Raw genomic sequence first — 18,977 nt, 5'->3', positions numbered from 1 at the left:
AGATACGGTTGTTAACTGATCGGAAAAGATTAAATATCTGGAGATTACACTGGATAAACGTCTCTACATCTTAACTGGAAGATTTACCTGAAAAACGTTATTGATAAAGCTATTTGGGTCAGGTGGACTCTTTTGTGGCTTTACAGTTCAATGGTTAGACTTACTGTACCTTATGCACATCTTATTTGTTAGAATAAGGCGCAACAAAGTACTGTTATAGCTAAATCCAACAAGTTGCAAAGATTTGCCTGAATGATTTTGGCAGATACTACACGTATCTGTACCGCAATGGCATTGTAGTCCATAATGAGTTTTACCCTTCTGAGGAACACTTAATGTTTAAAAATTAAGGAAGTATTTATAAGGCCTATTGTCTTTCAAACGCTGGCATTTCAACTAGCATTTAGGGCATTGGTCTCATAGCAGAGTTGTGCTATTGGTTGGTGCCTGCTCACACAGGGATTAATGGCGACTAGGCCGCGATAGTCGTACAAGAACTGAATCTATGTGGACCTAGCAGTATGCCAGCACATACTTAGTGATTTTGACAGCAGCAGGTTGGCATTTGACAGACAATGATTTAGCTTCATTTTTGACATTCTTCCTTCTTCGACTTTGGTACTAGTTAAGTGTACGCGCTTTTTTTGGCTTCGTAAAAATATTTACATAAAAAATAGTTTGTACCCGAAAGTAGTTGCTGCTGGCGTGTAATCGTCAGGCTAAACAGCTGTTGCGTTCATTAAACTACGATAGAGTGCGTATTCTTAGTAGAATGTAACTTAGAATATTCACAGCTTATCTTACGCGTCAGATGTCCCCATTATAATCCTAGCAAGCTGCCACCAAGTTGTCTGCATAGCCAATCAATTGACAACCTTCTGGAAAATCGGTCTTCAACACACAGATTGTGGGTGCCAACACCAAGCAACTCCGCAGAACACTCCGTCGGACACTGCGTGCCTATGTACTCCGTGATCAGACAAATATTCCAGACTTCAAGTACTTTGGTACCTGTAAAACTGTGAGGGCGCGTACAATGTGCGACCACTTTGCTGAGTTGAATGCATTCTTTACGTTAAGTGTGACTACTGCATAATACTCCTTTGAGCCATCTCTCCATCTAGAATCTGAAGTAAATTCTCTTGCTATCTTGACAACCATATCGATTGCGCCAAGTGTAGAACGATTTTCCTCAAGCCGAACTGCCGTTGCTTTACGCCATTTGGGTGTTCGAGGACTTCATTCAAACTATGACGCTCTCGAAGGTCTTTCCGAATTCATCAAGGAGTCTAATCAGAGACTTGTCTCCTGGAGATTCGGAGATTCTTTCCTGGTTTCAGTGTAAGGACTTGTCTTTGTCTCTTCCAGCATCCAGAAAATAATCCTTTTTTGAAGCACAGCGTAAATTGAGTGGCAAATATAGCTGGGTCAGCTTTAAGAATTAAGGATAGTGCGGCGCTCGGAATAGTATCCAGACACGGAGTTTTGTTGCTTTTCAGTCGTTTTGTGGCATGTTCTTCCTTTGTCGTGGTGACCTCAGGGATCGGTTCTAGTATTAGCACGCACAGGAAGTTTATCCTGTCTTCCACACATGGAAACAGAGTTAATACGATATCTCGGAACAATCCTAGTTCAGTTGGTTGTGATGACCTGACTCCTCTTATCGTGCTCATAGCTACCTTATGTCGTTTCCTAAAAGGGTCGGCGGATGCTTCCCCGCAAATGTCCTTGTGCAAACGACGTTTGCTTTGCTTGATGGCCTTCTTTATTTCCCATTTTCCTTCCGCAAACTTCGCCTGGTGTTGCTGCCAGAGAGCTTCATCCCTTGAGCGGTACACCCGCTTGCGTGCTCTAATGCAATTTGTCCTTAGACGAGCGATAATATCGTTTCACCAAAAAGTTGGTGCTGTAGCCGGTCTATTCGTAGCGCATGACATCAATGCATCACATGCCTTAACCAATCATAGTGCATGGTATCACAGGTCAGTTTAACTTGACCATATTGGTAAGATATTGTACGTTGGCGGGAACTTCAGTGTGGTCGCTCTAAACCAAGTAAAACTTCACGGCATCTAGCATTCGGAGTTTCCATTCTTTTGGTCTAGAGACTGACCGAGTGCTCGTGAGCTGTGAGTCTATCTCGAACTGGATCGTCCAGTGATCACTGTTCGAGTAGATGTCACCTACCGACCAAGTGTCACGGGGTTCTAATGAATCTTGGACCCATGTTAGGTCGATCGCTGATCGGTTCCGCTTCGCTTCAAATGTGTGTTCTCCATTATTTAGAAGTACCCTACGTGGTAAGCACCTTGACGTGGTGTAGGGGCTTAGCTACAGGCAAGTCTGCTGACTACGGGTCTCCTACTCATTGTCTATGCAATGGTCGAGGGACCTGATGTCGATCTGGCTTGTAGATACTACAAAGAACTACCAGACATGTCCTCATGTCCGGACGTAGAGTCCCTCCTGGAACTACCGCTAGGTATTACGTCAGAAAGGCGTCCTGAGCATCAGCTCAAATCGTTAGTTATGTCGTCTGAGTTCGCAACTGTCCTATTTATTGAGGTGAAACCTCTCTTGTGGCGCGTTCGCTGGCACAAAGCCGTTCAATGACTCTAAGTTGGGTCATGATCCTTGTAGTAGCGGTCGATATCAATCGCCATGTATCCAGCGAGTAAATCATCTTCAAAATTAAATTTTCCGGGCAGATGGGCTCGCCAATAGCTTCACTCATCTCTGCTCTGGTTTCGTTGAAACGTGGACAAGAGAAGAGAACATGGTTTGCATCCTCAACGACCCCTTCACAGCTGGGACAAAATGGATCTTCTTCGTGTTTGAAGCGATGCAGATACTGTTTAAAGACTCCATACCCAGTTAGGATCTGAGTAAGATGGAAATCCACCTTACCATGCGTCCTGTGTACCCATGCAATAAGGTTTGGGGTCAGGGTATGTGCCCACCTCCCTTTGATCGAGGGAGGTGGGCACCATTGTTGCCATGTGAGCATGGTAGTGCTGCGTGCCTCATCCTTCGGCAATCTACTGTGCCAGATTTCTCGAAATTCGTAGGCCAGCAGATCAAGTGGGGGCATACCTGCTATAACACATGCAGTATCATCCAATACAGTGCGGAAAGCACTGATTACGCGTAGCACGCTTAGCCGGTACGTACTTTTTGCGCCTGCAGCGTATGAGCTTATTCGCATAGCAGAAGCCCAGATGGGAGCTGCATGCAATATTACCGACCTGGTGACTCTGACCAGTTTGAAGATATCCTCATCGAAGAGTCGATGTTTTCATCTACGTTTCAAGCAGACATTTCTACTGCGCACTGGTGGTGTGCAGAGTGAGCAAACTTCAAGTCGATGGCAGACCGATTTCGGCCTGCTTCGAATGTATGTTCGCCAGTATTCAGAAGCACAACATCTAGTTGAGAGAACCATTCCAAGAGTACTCTTCTTCTAGCGTTGGTGTGATTGCTACCCCAGAAAGTAGACCAAGCGTTAAAGTCGCCGGCCAGGATAAGCGGAGACTTGCCCCTGGCTTCTGTCACGATTTCGGAGAGTAGCTGCTCAAATTCCTGTAAGTCCAGACTAGGAGGAGCGTAACAAGAGAACAAAAATATTTCGTCTACCTTGACCCAGGTAAAAAAGCGTCGGCTGACTGTAGTAAAGCATTGAAAGGGCCTACCATTTGCGAACCATATTGCTGCTTTACGGGAGGAGTCTGAAATCCACGAGAAGTTTCTTACATCATGATATTGTTCACACAATAGAGCTATATCCATATTTCGCTCATAAGCCGAGTGGAATAGCAAGTCCTGTGCCGTCCTGCAGTGATTCTGTTGCTTTCTGAAGCCTTTTTAAGCTCTAGCAGCAATTTGTTTTTGGCGGTTTTGCGGACGCACTTGACCGAGTTGCCAAGGTCCTTAAGCGATTTGTCCATCCTTATGGTCCTAAGGATATCCGCGTTACTTTTCTCCGCAGTAGATGGGATGATGATTGCTAGTCAGGAGTATACTCAACTGAGCCTGCACCACCAAATTAACAGTGTCAATGTTGGAGCGTTTCTCGAGTCCTGCCAGAGTTTTAGGGGGACGGGGGCAAGAATGCCATTAGCCCAGAAGCCATTTCCTTAGAGAGTCACTTCTAAGTACTCAGGTTCCAGAATGACACCCTCAGCAGCCCAAGGGTAACTAATTTCTACCAAATTCACATCTTCCAGTATGCCATAATCAGGATCTTACTGGACTCGATCCTGTTGGTGCTTGAACCCTAAAATCATAATTATTATGCACTGCTTGTCTGTCTTAGCATGCATTCTTCCTCTTTCATACCTAACCTGTTAAGCATGAAAGAACTCCGAACTCCCCTACACTCGGGGAACATTTATGGATTCTTTTAAAAAAATTAACATTCAAAAAACAAACTCGGAACTAGGCACTAGTTCCAAAAACGTAGTTTTGGCATCAAGTCAAGAAACCGAGCGAGTCGAAACCGCCATATCAACCAATGTAGGCAGTAGCAGCCGCACTGCTCCTACTTCATCCATAACAGAAAAATCGGCAGACAAGCGCGCCAACCATAGTGCGCCTGCTGAAAAACCAAAAAAGTGTGAGGCAAAGATCAGACGTCAATGATACCATGAATGAACATAGAAGGCTATATTCATTTTAGGAAAGATTGGTAAAAATGAAGTTGAAGGTACAGAACAGGCGTTTGATCGTTCAGACCCACCGCAAAGGCAATGAAGAGGGATCGGCTTCGGGACGAGACTTTCTTCAAGAAGCAAAGTAGCAAAAACAACTTCTATTAGCAAATCGTCAACTAGCGTGAAAAGGGCGTATAGCGACGTAGCAAGGGATGAGCTAAAAGTGGCGCTCATTGACGACATTACCAGCAATGGGAAAAAGGTGCTGAAGAAACGGGGTGAGATTGAGCCCAAATTAACTGAAATGGTGATGGAACAGCTTTTAACAAATCTTAACGCCCCCACACCAGGCTTTGACTCGGAAGTGGTCCGTGGCTGCAGGGTCTTCAAAAACCAAAAACCAAAGGTTGTTCAAGAACCAAAAAGTGCCAATGAATGATCAGAAACTTCGTAAGCCTGCTCGAATGCTGAAAGTAGTCCAAATCAACCTACAGTATTCGAAAATCACCTCGGATAATCTCGCCATCTTTCTAGTCGAGGAGGATGTCGACGTCAGCATCGTGCAAGAGCCATAGGTCAAAGGTAAGGACGTCATGGGGTTAATGCTAAAGAACTATAACAATCTGTAAATAAGGAGCAATGGTAAGCGAAGATCATGTATTCTAGTTATAAAATGTATTAATGCCTTTCTATGCCTTTCTGTTGGTCTACGCGTGGCCTTTATGGCCTGCCAGCATAATCTAATCTAATCTAATCTATGCCCACAGTATAGTATAGATATAGATATAATGGATATAACAAGAAATCCTTTTCGGATTATAATTGGATTCTCTTCAACCTAAACATTAAACCAAATCATACCATCCCCTTTAGAAACCCAAAGAAGATAAAATGGAACATTTTTACAAGGGTAACTAAGGTGGAACTTAATAAAGTAAAACAAATTAAGATTAATTCTACTAGCAATAGTCACAGCGGAAAAAATTAGGTATTCAATCAACAGTTTCTGTCCCTATAAATCGCCAGGTTTGGTTAAAGTAGTCTTTATACCAAAGATTACAGACCAATTAGTCTAACTTCATTCTTACTAAAAACAATGGAGAGGGTAACAGAGCTTCACCTAAGACAAAAGTTAGAACGTTTTCCAATCTCTAAATCCCAGCATGTTTACCTCAAGGTTAGAACTACTGAAACAACTCTACATGAGATCATTCGTACTGTGGAAAAATCGATTCATTTACTCGTTGGTAACTTTTTTAGATATTGAGGGGGCTTTTAACAATGTAACCAATAAAGCTATCCATGACTCGCTTTCCAGAATAGGTTTAGAGGAAGAGTTAAAAAATTGGTAGTTACTATGCTAAAAACAACGACTATTCAGTCAAAGTTAGGCAGTACAAGGAAGGGTTATTTCATCACTACTGTGGCTGCTGGTCGTAGATAATATTCTTAATATTCTAGATAAGATAGGGGTGAAAGCAGTAGCGTATGCGGACGACGTGGTTATTCTAGTGTCAGGTATGTTCCCTAACATAATAAGCGATATTCTAGAAAGGGTCTTGATCAAGATAAGTACCTGGGCCACAGGTTGTGGACTAGGTATTAACTAAAAAAAAACTGAAATGATGCTGTTTACCACCAAAACCAAAATTCTGACTTTCAGGTTGCCTTCACTAAACGGGAGCCAATTAAAACTGTCCGAAAAAGACAAATATCTAGGAATTCTGTTGGATACTAAGAATACTAAGTTAAACTGGAAACACAATGTAGATCTTCGTATCAAGAAGGCATGTGTAGCTTTTTATTATTGCAAAAGGATGTTTGGCAAAAAATGGGGGATTTGTTCTGATATTGATATTCCTGATATTCTAGGTACCGTTCCAAACTGTCTGTATAGGATGACATCGGACTATCTGAATCCGTGCATAGACTTCGAAAGGAATTTTCAGACAATATTCCCTTCAAGAAATTAATGGAAAGGAAAAATTTCGAAGCAAACTATGATATCTCAATATCTTAAGATGGCTTTAAAATGAACTCTGGGACAGGAGCAAGAATCTTTGTATCATCTGAAAACATAAATAATTCTCTTAGGCTACCTAATGAGGCTACAGTTTTTCAGGCTGAAATCTTAGCAATGAGAGAAGTCTGTAGGCAAATTGCAAGTCACATCGAGGACAGACGCTATTTTTATGGACAGCCAGGCAGCAATTAAAGCCCTTGAATCCTTCATAACAAAATAAAAAAAAGGCATGTAGAGAAGCAATCGCCGATCTAAATCGGTTGACTGATAGCACCCTTATCTGGGTTCCTGGACTTAGGAAGTCGTTGTCGGGAACTACAAAGACAGTATAGCCCGCTCTGGTACCTCCCTAAATGTGTCACTGGCGGTACCAGTTTATATTTCCCTGGAAACTATTAAAAGAAGTACCTTTCTCTATTTTCTGCAACTTGCCAATAACAGATGGAAAGCACTTAGGTCATGTCCGACTTCCAGGTTAACATGGCCCACCTATAATAGTAATGAATCCTCGGAACTCAAAAAAGAGATCGCGTGAACTCAAGCTTTACTTCAGTTCTTAATAGTTATGGGTGTGTAGGAATTCACGCAGAGAAACTGCGCACTCCCCATATCCCACACTGCAGAAGTTGTGGTTTCCAGTTTCTCGGATCCAGTTTCTAATATCAGCATTTTTAGAAGACCAAAAAAATTTTTCAGCTATCAGTATTTCTGTGGAATGTAAGGACGAATTCGCCCAGTTGAAATATCGTAATAAAATTTGTCTGATATTGTTGGTAAGGACAAAAGCTTGATTTCGATAGAATTATTGTTTTTGATATCTTGCAGTTGTGGACATCGTTGCAATCCAATTATACAATCGCAATCGTTTTTGGGATGCTGATGCTATCTATCCGCGAGAGGAAATCTGCTGAAATGTTGTCTTGTCTGGTGACGTGAACGATATTAGTAGTAAATTAGCCTATATAAACAAGCTGACGGACTTGACGTGGTGAAGCATTGTCGGAACATAAGCCACTAGAACGCGAACGTAAGTGGCTTGTGGTCAGTTATTAACACGAATTCACGACCTTCTAACATATGTCGAAAATATTTTATGCTCTGGTATGTGGCTAACAACTCACGATCGTTCGTGCTGTAGCGTTTTTGTGTCTGTTAATCGTTTAGAGAAAAAACCGAGTGGTTGGAGCATGCTGTCTATTACTTGATGAAGAACTGCGCCGAGTGATTTATCCGAGGCGTGTACTTGTAATGCAAGCGTAGCAGTTTTTGAAGGATGAACAAGTAGTGTCGAGTTTATTAGTTCATCTTTGCATTTTTGGAAGGTTGTTTTGTTTGATTCGGTCCAGGATAACGGTGTGTTGTCGTTCTTCTTGTTTCCTTTTATTATTTGTTGAAGTGCAATTTGAGAGTCTGCTGCGTTTGGTACGAACCTGCGATAAAAGTTGAGTAATGCTACAAATCTTCTTAATTGTTTTGTTTTGTTGGAAGCGGGTACTCGATGATGTTCTTCACTCGATCTGGTAGAGGTTGAATGCCCTTTTCACTGATTAGATGATCTACTGTATTTTTAGCAAAAACGCATTTTGATACGTTTATTACTAAACCATGTTTTCTGAATCGATATTCTTCATTTGCTGATGCAATAATGACGTCGTCAATATAGGCAAATGCGAATTCGAGATCGCGTAATACTTTGTGAATGTGGCGTTGAAATGTTTGACCTGCATTGCAAACTCCGAATGTCATGTTGGTAAATTCAAATAATGCAAACGGAGTTTGCATTTTTTGGAATATCAACCGGTTCAACTGGTATCTGATGATATGCCTTATTTAGGTCGATGGTTGAAAAAACTTTTTGGTTATATAACATGTATGTAAAATCATGAATATGAGGAACTGGGTAACGATCTGGGATGGTGAGTGCATTTAAGCGACGGTAATTTCCACAAGGTCTCCAACGTCCGTCTGGTTTTTTTACCATATGTAAGGGGATAGCCCAATTGCTACTTGATGGACGACATATTATAGTTGTGACTAACTTTTGGAATTCTTCTTTCGCTGTTGCTAACTTGTCTGGATGTGATTTACGTAGTCTCTCACATATTAGTGGTCCTTTTGTTGATATGTGATGAGTGACTTTGGTCACCTGGCGATTTGTCGGTGTTGGTTTGGTAATATCGATGTACTTTTTGGTAGATCAGCAATTTTGCAAGATGTGTGCAGGGTTGATATTTTTTGTGCGCTTATCTTACGTACGCTTGTGGCTGAACAAATATTTATCGATGTGTCAATCAATCGTTTCATTTTAATGACTACTATTAATCCGAAATGATTTAAAAAATTAGCGTCGATGATTAAAGTGTTTACATCTGCGATCACATGGCCATTTACCATGTGAAATTTCTTCGTAAGCCAAGAGCTAGAGTTAGCTTTATTTCACCAAATGTTTTGATCGTAGAACCTTATGTTGTGTAGAGTATTCTATAGTTATTAATGTTTGCATTTGAATTTTTTGTTTGGCGGCAATAAGTGAAACATCTGCACCCGTGTCGATTAAAAATGATTTTTTAGTCTTATTGTCGTAGATGGACAGTCGTATAGATGTTTCGTTTACAACTTCCTCTGCCGCCGTGGACGAAATCGGATTTAGTTTTTTATGCAATATGCGCATGGCTGATTGCAATTCTTTGTACTTGAACCAAATGTTTTATGATACCAACAATTTGTACTGCTATTTTCTTCGCTATCATCTTGACATTGCCGATTTCTTGATGTTCAACGTGAACGTTGATTTGTTCTTGAGCGGTGTTTGGTCGACAATTTCGAGATCATTTTCGTTAGTCTGGTCACTTCTCGTTGAAGCTGTTTGATTTACGCATAACGTTGAATATGAGCTGCTGTAGGGACGTGAGCAGCTACGTTGACGTAAGTTCCTTGCATTGTTCAATTTATACGGATTGTTTCAGATTGTCTGCCAATTCTGCCATCTTGGGTAATTCCACTTGAATTGTGGCTAGACATGTCTGTACTTCAACAGGGAGACGTTGTAACCATTAACCCTCTCAGAATTGTTCGTTTTCACTAGTGCGTTGTAATTCGTTTAATAGATGAGATGGCTTTTTATCCCCAAGCTGTTAGTGGTTAATTAGTTAGTGGTTAACTAGTTTTTGTATGCGTTTTGGTTCACTATCCACAAAGTTTTTCATTATTACTTGCTTGATAGCTTCGTACTTTTGAGTTGCTGGTGGATTTTGTATGGTGTTATAAATCTGTTCTAATAACGACGCATCCACTCCCGCGATAACCGTGCCAAACTTTTGAGTGTCGCCTTTTATGTGGTTGACTTGGAACAAGCAATCCAACTGTATAAACCAAAGATAATGTTGTTTCTTATCAATGTTGACATTGGCAGCTTTATTGCAGCGTTTGTTGCGTTTTCGGTGACTCGGGTAGTATTTTCGGTAAATTTATGGTCTTGTGTAGCCATTTTTGTGTTCAGCGTCGGCTTGCTCACCAATGTAGTGGTTGTTGTAGTTACTTTACTTTATCTACTTTATTTATTTAAATATTACAAATTATTTTATTTATGGCTCCTTCCAATAATAATGGCGGAAGACGCGACAGTTGGAACTTACTTTTTCTTTTTAACAGTTTTTTATAATAATAATTTTCGTGTTGCCATACTCGAAATTCTGATAAATACCAACATGCACTGCCATATCGACACAATTTACTATAACCCTCAATATACCATCAATTTACTCGCACATTGTCTAAAGGTTTCTGATGGTGGATGGAGCAGCATTGCCAAAAGTAACACGACTTTAAAGTAGTTTAGATCTAATTATTTGCTTATAAAGTAGAATTTTATTTTTTTAAGTGAATGTGACCAATTTTTAATCGAACTTTATATCAGATAGGCGTGACTTGAACATTTGCAATATGAACTGAATTCTTGCATTTTTATTTCTTGTTTTATTCTTTGGTTTCGGACTTCAATTATATGTGTATAAAGTGTGTAAGACACCTAGGGTATTGTGTCAAATTATGTGCGGAAAGAATTTTAGATTTAAACGTTGCTAAAATGGAATTATTCTATGATGGTGAAATATTTATTGATGAAAATCAATTAAATCTAGATTTAACGTTATGCGGTGGGCAAAGTTTTCGGTAAATAATTATTTAATACATATTATTAATCTTAATACATATTAAAAAATATTAAAAGTTGGAGGAGAGATATACAACAAGAAAAACAATGGAAAGGCGTTGCATATGAAGTATTTTGGATATTAACGCAAAGCAGTTCTTCAGTGAAGTTCAAAGCTTATCCTTTACAAACAAGTGTGCCATTAAAGATCTGCAACCAGAAGAGTTACTTTGAAAATATGTTACGAGAATATTTACGAATTGACTTTGATCTGTTGCTTCATATAGAACAATGGAAAGCAGCACATCAACATTTTACAAAAATGGATTCTAAGTTAACAGCAGTGCGAGTTCTGAAGCAAGAGCCTTTCGAAAATGTAGTATCCTTTATTTGCAGTCAAAACAATCATATTGGAAGGTTTGTTTTCCATTATTAGTTTATAATGATTATAATGACTTTTTGTATATTAAAGAATTTCATCTATGGTACGTTGGATTTGCACAAAATATGGCACGAAAATTGGTCATTTTGATGGAGCAGATGAATACACTTTTCCTACATTAAGCCAATTATTACTACACCAAAATGAAGTATTAATTTTTCAAACTATAAACAAATTAGAAGTGTGCTAAAAGTTTAATTCATAGTTGGAATCGACGTTAAAAGAAGCTAAATTTGGTTACAGAGCTAAATATATATCTCAAGCAGTTAAAAAGATTCATGAAAATGGTGGTAATAATTATTTAAATGGATTAAAAAGTATACCGTATTACGAAGCACGCTCAGAACTATCAAAAATATCTGGAATTGGTCTAAAATGTGCAGATTGTATTTGTTTAATGTCGTTAAATCATTTAGAAGCAGTTCCTATCGATGTTCATATGTTCAAGACAGCGAAGACCTCATACATGCCACATTTATCTACGTCTAAAACAATGACAACAAAAATTTATAATGATATTGCAAATCATTATCGTTCCATATATGGACCTTTCGCTGGATGGGCTCAAGCAGTTTGTATTAAGTTTTGTGATTTTGAAATAAAATAATTATAAAGTTCTTTTTCTCTACAGGTTCTTTTTTGCTCCAGTTTACAACAGTCTAAAGTCAAAGTTGGAAATAAACTCACTAAATCGAAAGTAATAAAAGCAAATAGATAATCTAAATGCATATAAATTTTGTATAATTTGACTTTGTTTATTCTGTTTAATACATAAAAAAATTTAATTAACTTTCTAATTAAGTTTTAATTTTTATACTTATATATAATATTTAAAATGTCTTTGTTCATCAGTCTACTTAGAATTAAGATCTTAGGTTATTTTTAAAATTTTTTAAATTTGTTTTCAATCGAACAACTTTTACGATCGACAGAAAGTTATTCGTAATTTGGAAAATATTAATACAAATAAAAAAGATTTAATGGAATTAAACTTAGTAGTCGAATGCCACTCGTCACCTACGACGACCAAGTACCGTTCAATACCTCTCAAAGGGACTCCACAAGCAGGTAATTTTATTTAATTAAATATGCATATTAAATATTATACGATTTCCAGGTAATTAGGACCAATGGCGTATTCGTTTTGCACTATTACACCTAGTTTCTGATATTTAATTTTACTCTAACTCATCCGAGTTACTCCTATAAAGTTCGTGATAGAGTTTAATATAGTTTTAAAATAATTTAAGAAGGTCAAAATTAAATTCGAAAAAAAAAAACATAATTCATCAATTTTTTTTTTAAATGTTATTTGATCAGCGAAATAAGATTTAAGACAATCTTCAACAGGATCTAAGTGTATTGTAAGTATCAGAAAATTGAAAATACTTCACCACAACTAGGTGGAAATAATGTGGCATGTCGATTGCTCCTACTGCAGTTTTTCCATTTAACTATATAACCATTTATGTCGGGGAAAATCAAGCAATACTGCCCATGAAGTGCGACTTATATTCAATTATTTGTAAAGTGTTTGCTATTTCAAACAAAAAAATAAAATACTATGCTCGGTAACTGGTTAAAATTTTTATAATACTCATTTCAAAACATTATCTGATCAAAAATAAGACAAATGGTTTCCGAAATCGCTGATACCAGTATTTGAACTGCCTTTTTAACTGTAGATGAAGCAGCTAACCGTGAGAGATTTATATGAATATTAATTAAATTTAAAGCAATAATATACATAGGTATGTTTAAATTTTTTAAAGGGCTTTTTGAATAAATGAATTGTCAAACAAGAAAAAACTTTGAAACATTGGCAATATATTTATAAAAGTAAACTATAAAAAATAAATTAAAAATACAAAGTATAAAATAATCTTTTATTTAAGTTTAAAACAGTACATCTGAATCAAAATTTCGTGTCTAGACGTTCAGTTACTAATTGGAGTCAACAAAGTGGGGCATCAAAAGTTGCATTCTGTCACTATCATGAGCCTATAACCAACTGTGGCTACAAAAACAGTATATTGCCTTCAGTATATTGTCGGCATATTATTCACTGCTGAAACTTAAATTCAAAGATCAACATTACAAATAAGTACGAGGAGTCCACGTATCCATTTCTTAGGTATACAGCAACCTCGTATCCCGCCAGGGAGCGGTGACAAATAGATCATCCACTGCGGCATGCATAAGAACAGTACGTCCCCTGACAGCGTCGAAACTCTCATGCACCTTCCAGACATTAATGACGACTAATCACTAGAGACACGATTAAAATAGGCCTAACATAACATGTAACCTTATCAAATACATTTACATAAATATATTACAAATTATACATTATATATTCTTGCCAATATCCATCTGTATTTACGTTTATTATGAAAGTATCATTATAGTTAACCAATATCAACAGATATTTGAGAAATTAATAACCGTCTGTCAATCTATAAGGTTTCAGTGACGCGTTTCTCATAGGAAACGCTATAGGCTCATCAGAGTGGGGAATCGTTTAGGAATTAAGTGAGTTTATTATTAAAGTCTAGCTCCGCAAATAATTAGTACGCATCAATAAAAATGGATCTTAAAACAACATAATATCATATATGCTGTATTATACCAAGTAAAAATATTGTTCTAAATTAAAAGCTAAGAATAAACTTTTATTTAATAGGTTCATGGTACATTTTTTGTATATTTTTAATTCTAATTTAGTAATTATCACTTTGAACACCAACGAACTGCAGAAACTATAAAATGAATATATTAATAATAATAATGTGTATTATAGTATTTTTCTATAAATACGCCCTTATTTGCACACTACGCTCACCAGTGTCTTATTCTTTTAAAGTGTGTTAACAATATAGATAAAATTTATTAGTATTTTTTAATAAATTAAATTGAAACAATACATACTTTAAACGATTTGTTTGAATTTGTTTACAAAGGGTTAGCAGTTCAAGAAATTTTTATATGCTACTCTCGATTTGCGCAGGCAAATTTATATAAATATAAACCAAATACTATAGCACATATTATATTATTAATGTCATAATTTAAACTTAAATGAAAAATATAACAATATAGATAATATCACTTCTATCATTTATGGTTCACCATTTTAAACAATCATGTTAAAAGGACGAAAACATTTCAACATACGAGCGTTATCTACCTCAACACAGTCCTACCAGTGGAGAAGACATAAATTTTTATAAGGCACAATGAATGAATTAAACTATGATCTACTAAATTTAATAAACATTCAGTAGAAAAAATATATATCTATATTTGTATTCTTGGTTATAATAAATTTAACTAAGTTTTATAGAGTTCTCTTAATTTCATCTATTTTCGTTGATTTAATGCAGCTACAAATCAAAGAAGTGATTCCATTATTTGATGAAACCTTACGAAAGCAATTTGCTCCATCAAACATTTTTTAGTGAATAACACACGAAAATATTTTAATTATTTATTTGAGAATTCTATAGATTCTACGGTAACCCTGAGCATTTAATAAGCAATTACACATAATTTTATATGCATTCATAATATTTATTATATAAAAACGAACATATCAAAAATGTAAGGATCAATAGTTTTGTGTATATAGTGTGATTAATTTATTGTGTTGTCATACAATTTAGTTTGTCTCCATTTCCTTTAGTACAGCACCAGCAATAACTAATCTTTGTATTTCAGATGTTCCCTCATAAATTTCAGTTATTCGTGCATCGCGATAATGACGTTCAGCGGGCATGTCTGTAACATAACCCATACCACCTAAAACTTGTATACATTGATGAGAACAATAGGTAGCTGCTTCAGATGCAGCTAACTTAGCCATAGCCGCTTCTTTACTAAATGATTTTTTATTATCCTTTAACCAAGCAGCTCGCCAAGTAAGCAATCGAGCTGCTTCCACACGAAGTGCCATATCCGCTAGTTTTTGCTGTATTGCTTGTAATTTTGATATTGGCTTTCCAAATGCATTTCTTTTCTGGGCATATTCACATGCAACCTCTAAAGATGCCTGAGCAATTCCTAAAGCCTGTCCAGCAACGCCTATTCGACCAGCGTCGAGCGACTGCATAGCAATTTTAAACCCATATCCAGGATCTCCCAATAAATTTTCTTTTGGTATAACACAGTCTTCGAAAATTAATTGGCACGTGGACGACGCACGTATACCGAGTTTGTCTTCTTTTTTGCCTAATGAAAATCCTTTAATATTCTTTGGTACTATAAAGGCTGAAATGCCCTTATGCTTTAGCGATTTTTGTGTTGTCGCAAACACAATGCCTGCTTCTGCTTCGTATCCGCTTGTAATCCACATTTTTGTGCCATTTAACACATAATGATCACCGTGATCTGTAGCAACTGTAGACGCAGCACCGGCATCAGAACCGTTTCCAGGTTCAGATAAAGCAAAAAATCCTACTCTTTCACCTGCAGTGAATGGTGGAATATATGTTTGTTTCTGTTTTTCGTTACCATAAGCTAGTAACGGCCCAAGAAACAAAGAATTGTTTACTGACATAATTACACCCGATGACGCACAGCCACGCGATATTTCTTCCATTGCAATAGCATAAGCAAGATAATCTAAACCACTACCACCTAAAAACAAAATATTCTATTTAAAATCTTTCTAATATGCAAACTTCTTTACCTAATTTCTCTGGCATTGTTATGCCCATCACACCTAACTCGCCCATTTTGCGAATCTGGTGCGCTGGATACAAATGTTCTTTATCGTGTTTTCCGGCTAACGGTTTTAATTCTGCATCAGCAAAATCTTTCAATGTTTTCTGCAGCATTTGATGTGTTTCCGGCAGTGAAGCCAGACAAGCAATCTGTCTCTTTGCATTTACCCGTAAAGACGAAACACCTTATGAATTATGCATACGCAGAATTTTAAACAATAGCGTAAAGATCAAGAAAATTACATATATTAATGATTCCAAAGTTCATTTTATTATTAGTATCAAAATGTGCATGCGGAGTTATTTAGCAGCAAAATATATATATAAAATGATGTGAACCTTCACCATTGTGTGATTAACATAGCAATCGACAGAAGGTTAGGAGTAACTGGGATGGGAGAAAAAGCATAATAAAGACAAAACAATATAAAATATTTTTGTTGCTTCTTTGATTAATTCAACAAACAGTTATGAGTAATTAATTTTTCCAATACAAACCAATTTGTAGTGATACTTTTAATAACGAATTCATCGCGTTTATTTTTTTACTTATGGATAAAACAAAACAATTTACAATTTATAACAAACAACAAACCAAACCGCTCAACCGGTGGCAGCAGACAAAGTCAATAAGGTAACTAGTTCTAAAAAGTGAGAAAAAGTGTTTTAGTGTGAATAAATATAAAAAGTAATATCACATGATATGGTAGATAGTAGTATATATGAAATCACGTACTTACTAAAGAATTATATGATAATTATTAATTTGTTTTTGATAGTTCAAGATTATTGAACTATTTTAATATTTATTTACAATATTTTTTTTTTTATTTTATATATTTATTTAAATTTTTTGAGGTTAAATTAATTTGAGGCTGCTTACTTCAAATCTAAATTCCGTTTGTATTTCTAGACATCTGTGTCTCTGATAATAATGGGTTAAAGTTCAAAAATTGAAGCTTAAAAAAAAATATAAATCGAATTTAAATCCAAATAAATTTGAAATTAGAAGTTTACAGCTTTAGGGCCATGTTATGCAGAGTGTCTCGGGCACGGCATGAGTACAATTGTTGTTGTTTTCAATGCAAATTTTAAATTTGAGAATGAGAAAAAATACAATATGGCCGTTTAAACTCCGGCATGAGAGCCGGCGTATTTGTGCCCCGGCACTAAGGCAAAACAGTGTTGTTTAGTAATAGATTTCAAAATTTGCACCTTTTAGGAGCAAACTACTACAATTCTAATACGCTTTGGAGAAAAAATGGCTGTAAGCAACACAGCCCTTTTTTATAAATCGCTAATAATATAATTATTACACTTTCCTGTTTTAAAGAAAGGCGTAAATACTGATAAGTACTGTTCATAATTATTGTAAGATAATGTAATAATACAAAATTATTATTAAACAAATTTAAAAAAAATTTCACTCATTTCGGCATTTTCAAATTTATAATGTTTGTTTTGAATAGATTTTAACATTTCTTTTCCAATTCTTTCAAGATCTTCAAAAAATCTACAATATTAAGCCATTTACAGAGTTGCATAGAAAAATAATCACCTTTCATTATTTATTATTTTTGGTTAAAAGTTTTCAAATATATTTATGTATTGATTAAATATCAATATAAAATTTGCTCAATGGTAACACCTAATTTACCTAAATTATATCTAATTTACCCTACTCGAAATTCTGGTAAATACCAACATTCGCTGCCATACCGACATAATCTACTGTTTTCTTAAATTTATCATCAATTTACTCGAACTCGCACACGGCCTTAATCTACTTTTAATCTTATAATGTAAACATTGGATTACAAATTAACGACCAAAAAATAAATAATTTATATAAAAAGAAAATATATGGCAATAAGTAATTTAATATTACATAAATATGAGTTATAAGAAATAACTATTTTACAATATATTTATTATATAACTTTTAATTAAAAACAGAAGATTAAATTAATAGGTCTTTTGCACGAGCTACTCATAGTAACTTTGAGTAACGCTGTGTATACAAAAGTGTATCCACCTGCAAATTTTTGAGTAAATGAGAGCATATAAGAGAGCCTAACATCTCTGTCGAAATTTGAAAATGCTACACAGATTTTACTCGTACAATTTATTTCAAGTAAAATTTATGTTGATATGTGAATCAGCTGTTTTGCTTTAAAATTAAATTTTTGTTTTTTTTATTTATTTATTTATTTTGTGTTCTCACCAGACTTTACACAAAACTGTTCCATGAACATCTGTGTAAAGATCGAAATTTGGCTCATTATTTGTGTTACGCTCTACGCTCTCAGTTTGAAGTTCACATGAGTTTCACTTAAGTTTTACTACGAGTAGCTAGTGGAACAGACCTAATATTCCTATTAATGCGAAATATGCACAGTATTTATTTTATACACGCTGTCATTTGTAAATAGTATTGTTGTGCAATATGTTAACCCGTACCTTCATTTCTACAGTGACTATAAAACTTTTCTGGTATTTTTGTTTTGTTTGACGTCGTCGTGTATAGAAATTCAGTTTCATTTTTTTTTCCGCAAATTTCTTGATTTTCTAACTTTAAAAGTGAATTTTCGCACAAAATTACCAAATATTTTATTTTATTTTTCTTTTAATAAATTAGTACCAACTACAACGAGTATTGTGTACATTTGCAAAATGGAGAAACTGACATATGATATTAAGTGAAAAATTATTAGTATTAAAATAAAAAAATTTAATACATTAAATGTATAAAAAGTGCAAGATACAAGATATAAGAAATTCAACCAATTTCTGTTTATATAAAATTAATTGTTGAATTTTATAATAAACACATTAAACTGCAGCAACAATAGAAAATCAGTGTAAATTAAAAGGTAAGCTTTTGCAGTATAGACTAGAGGTGGGGTATTGGGTTCATTGTAGGTGGTGGTATGTTAAATATCTTTCCCCCTTTACCGCCAGGTAAAATAAGGTATGGAAATGAAAGGTAATT

The 18,977-nt window shown here is 35.9% G+C and overlaps 2 protein-coding genes across 3 annotated transcripts; one reads left to right on the top strand and one right to left on the bottom strand.

The window, feature by feature from the left end:
- The first annotated feature begins 10,589 nt into the window (after positions 1 to 10,589).
- Positions 10,590 to 11,988, top strand: LOC119686065 (N-glycosylase/DNA lyase-like). 2 transcript variants are annotated; one of them, XM_038100520.1, is made up of 5 exons: positions 10,590 to 10,842; positions 10,901 to 11,239; positions 11,295 to 11,412; positions 11,470 to 11,835; positions 11,896 to 11,988. In XM_038100520.1, the coding sequence occupies exons 1-5, from the start codon at positions 10,676 to 10,678 to the stop codon at positions 11,980 to 11,982; spliced, it is 1,077 nt and encodes a 358-aa protein (XP_037956448.1). In that variant the 5' UTR covers positions 10,590 to 10,675; the 3' UTR covers positions 11,983 to 11,988. The 2 variants fall into 2 exon arrangements, with proteins under 2 accessions (XP_037956448.1, XP_037956449.1); XM_038100521.1 differs by having other exon boundaries at positions 11,470 to 11,839; positions 11,896 to 11,985.
- Positions 11,989 to 14,745: 2,757 nt separating this feature from the next.
- Positions 14,746 to 16,629, bottom strand: LOC119685838 (short-chain specific acyl-CoA dehydrogenase, mitochondrial-like). Its single transcript, XM_038100229.1, has 3 exons — positions 16,484 to 16,629; positions 15,952 to 16,170; positions 14,746 to 15,899 (listed from the first exon to the last, which is right to left on the bottom strand). Exons 1-3 carry the CDS (start codon positions 16,515 to 16,517, stop codon positions 14,923 to 14,925), a joined length of 1,230 nt encoding a protein of 409 aa, XP_037956157.1. The 5' UTR covers positions 16,518 to 16,629; the 3' UTR covers positions 14,746 to 14,922.
- Positions 16,630 to 18,977: the final 2,348 nt, after the last annotated feature.

This window comes from Teleopsis dalmanni, chromosome 2, assembly GCF_002237135.1.
Source record: "Teleopsis dalmanni isolate 2A chromosome 2, ASM223713v2, whole genome shotgun sequence".
Lineage (NCBI taxonomy): Eukaryota > Metazoa > Arthropoda > Insecta > Diptera > Diopsidae > Teleopsis > Teleopsis dalmanni.
Note: the sequence above shows the minus strand (reverse complement) of the source record. Positions and strands in the feature narration are given on the sequence as shown.

Bases quoted from the DNA above. Each gene is read 5' to 3' on its own strand.
- LOC119685838 (XM_038100229.1), bottom strand. From the start codon at position 16,517: ATGAATTCGTTATTAAAAGTATCACTACAAATTG. The intron at 16,171-16,483 runs GTTTGTATTGGA...ATAATTCATAAG, and splicing joins AAAAGTATCACTACAAATTG to GTGTTTCGTCTTTACGGGTA. The intron at 15,900-15,951 runs GTAAAGAAGTTT...TTTTGTTTTTAG, and splicing joins AACAATGCCAGAGAAATTAG to GTGGTAGTGGTTTAGATTAT.
- LOC119686065 (XM_038100520.1), top strand. From the start codon at position 10,676: ATGTGTATAAAGTGTGTAAGACACCTAGGGTATTGTGTCAAATTATGT. The intron at 10,843-10,900 runs GTAAATAATTAT...AAATATTAAAAG, and splicing joins TGCGGTGGGCAAAGTTTTCG to TTGGAGGAGAGATATACAAC. The intron at 11,836-11,895 runs GTTTGTATTAAG...TTTTCTCTACAG, and splicing joins TCGCTGGATGGGCTCAAGCA to GTTCTTTTTTGCTCCAGTTT.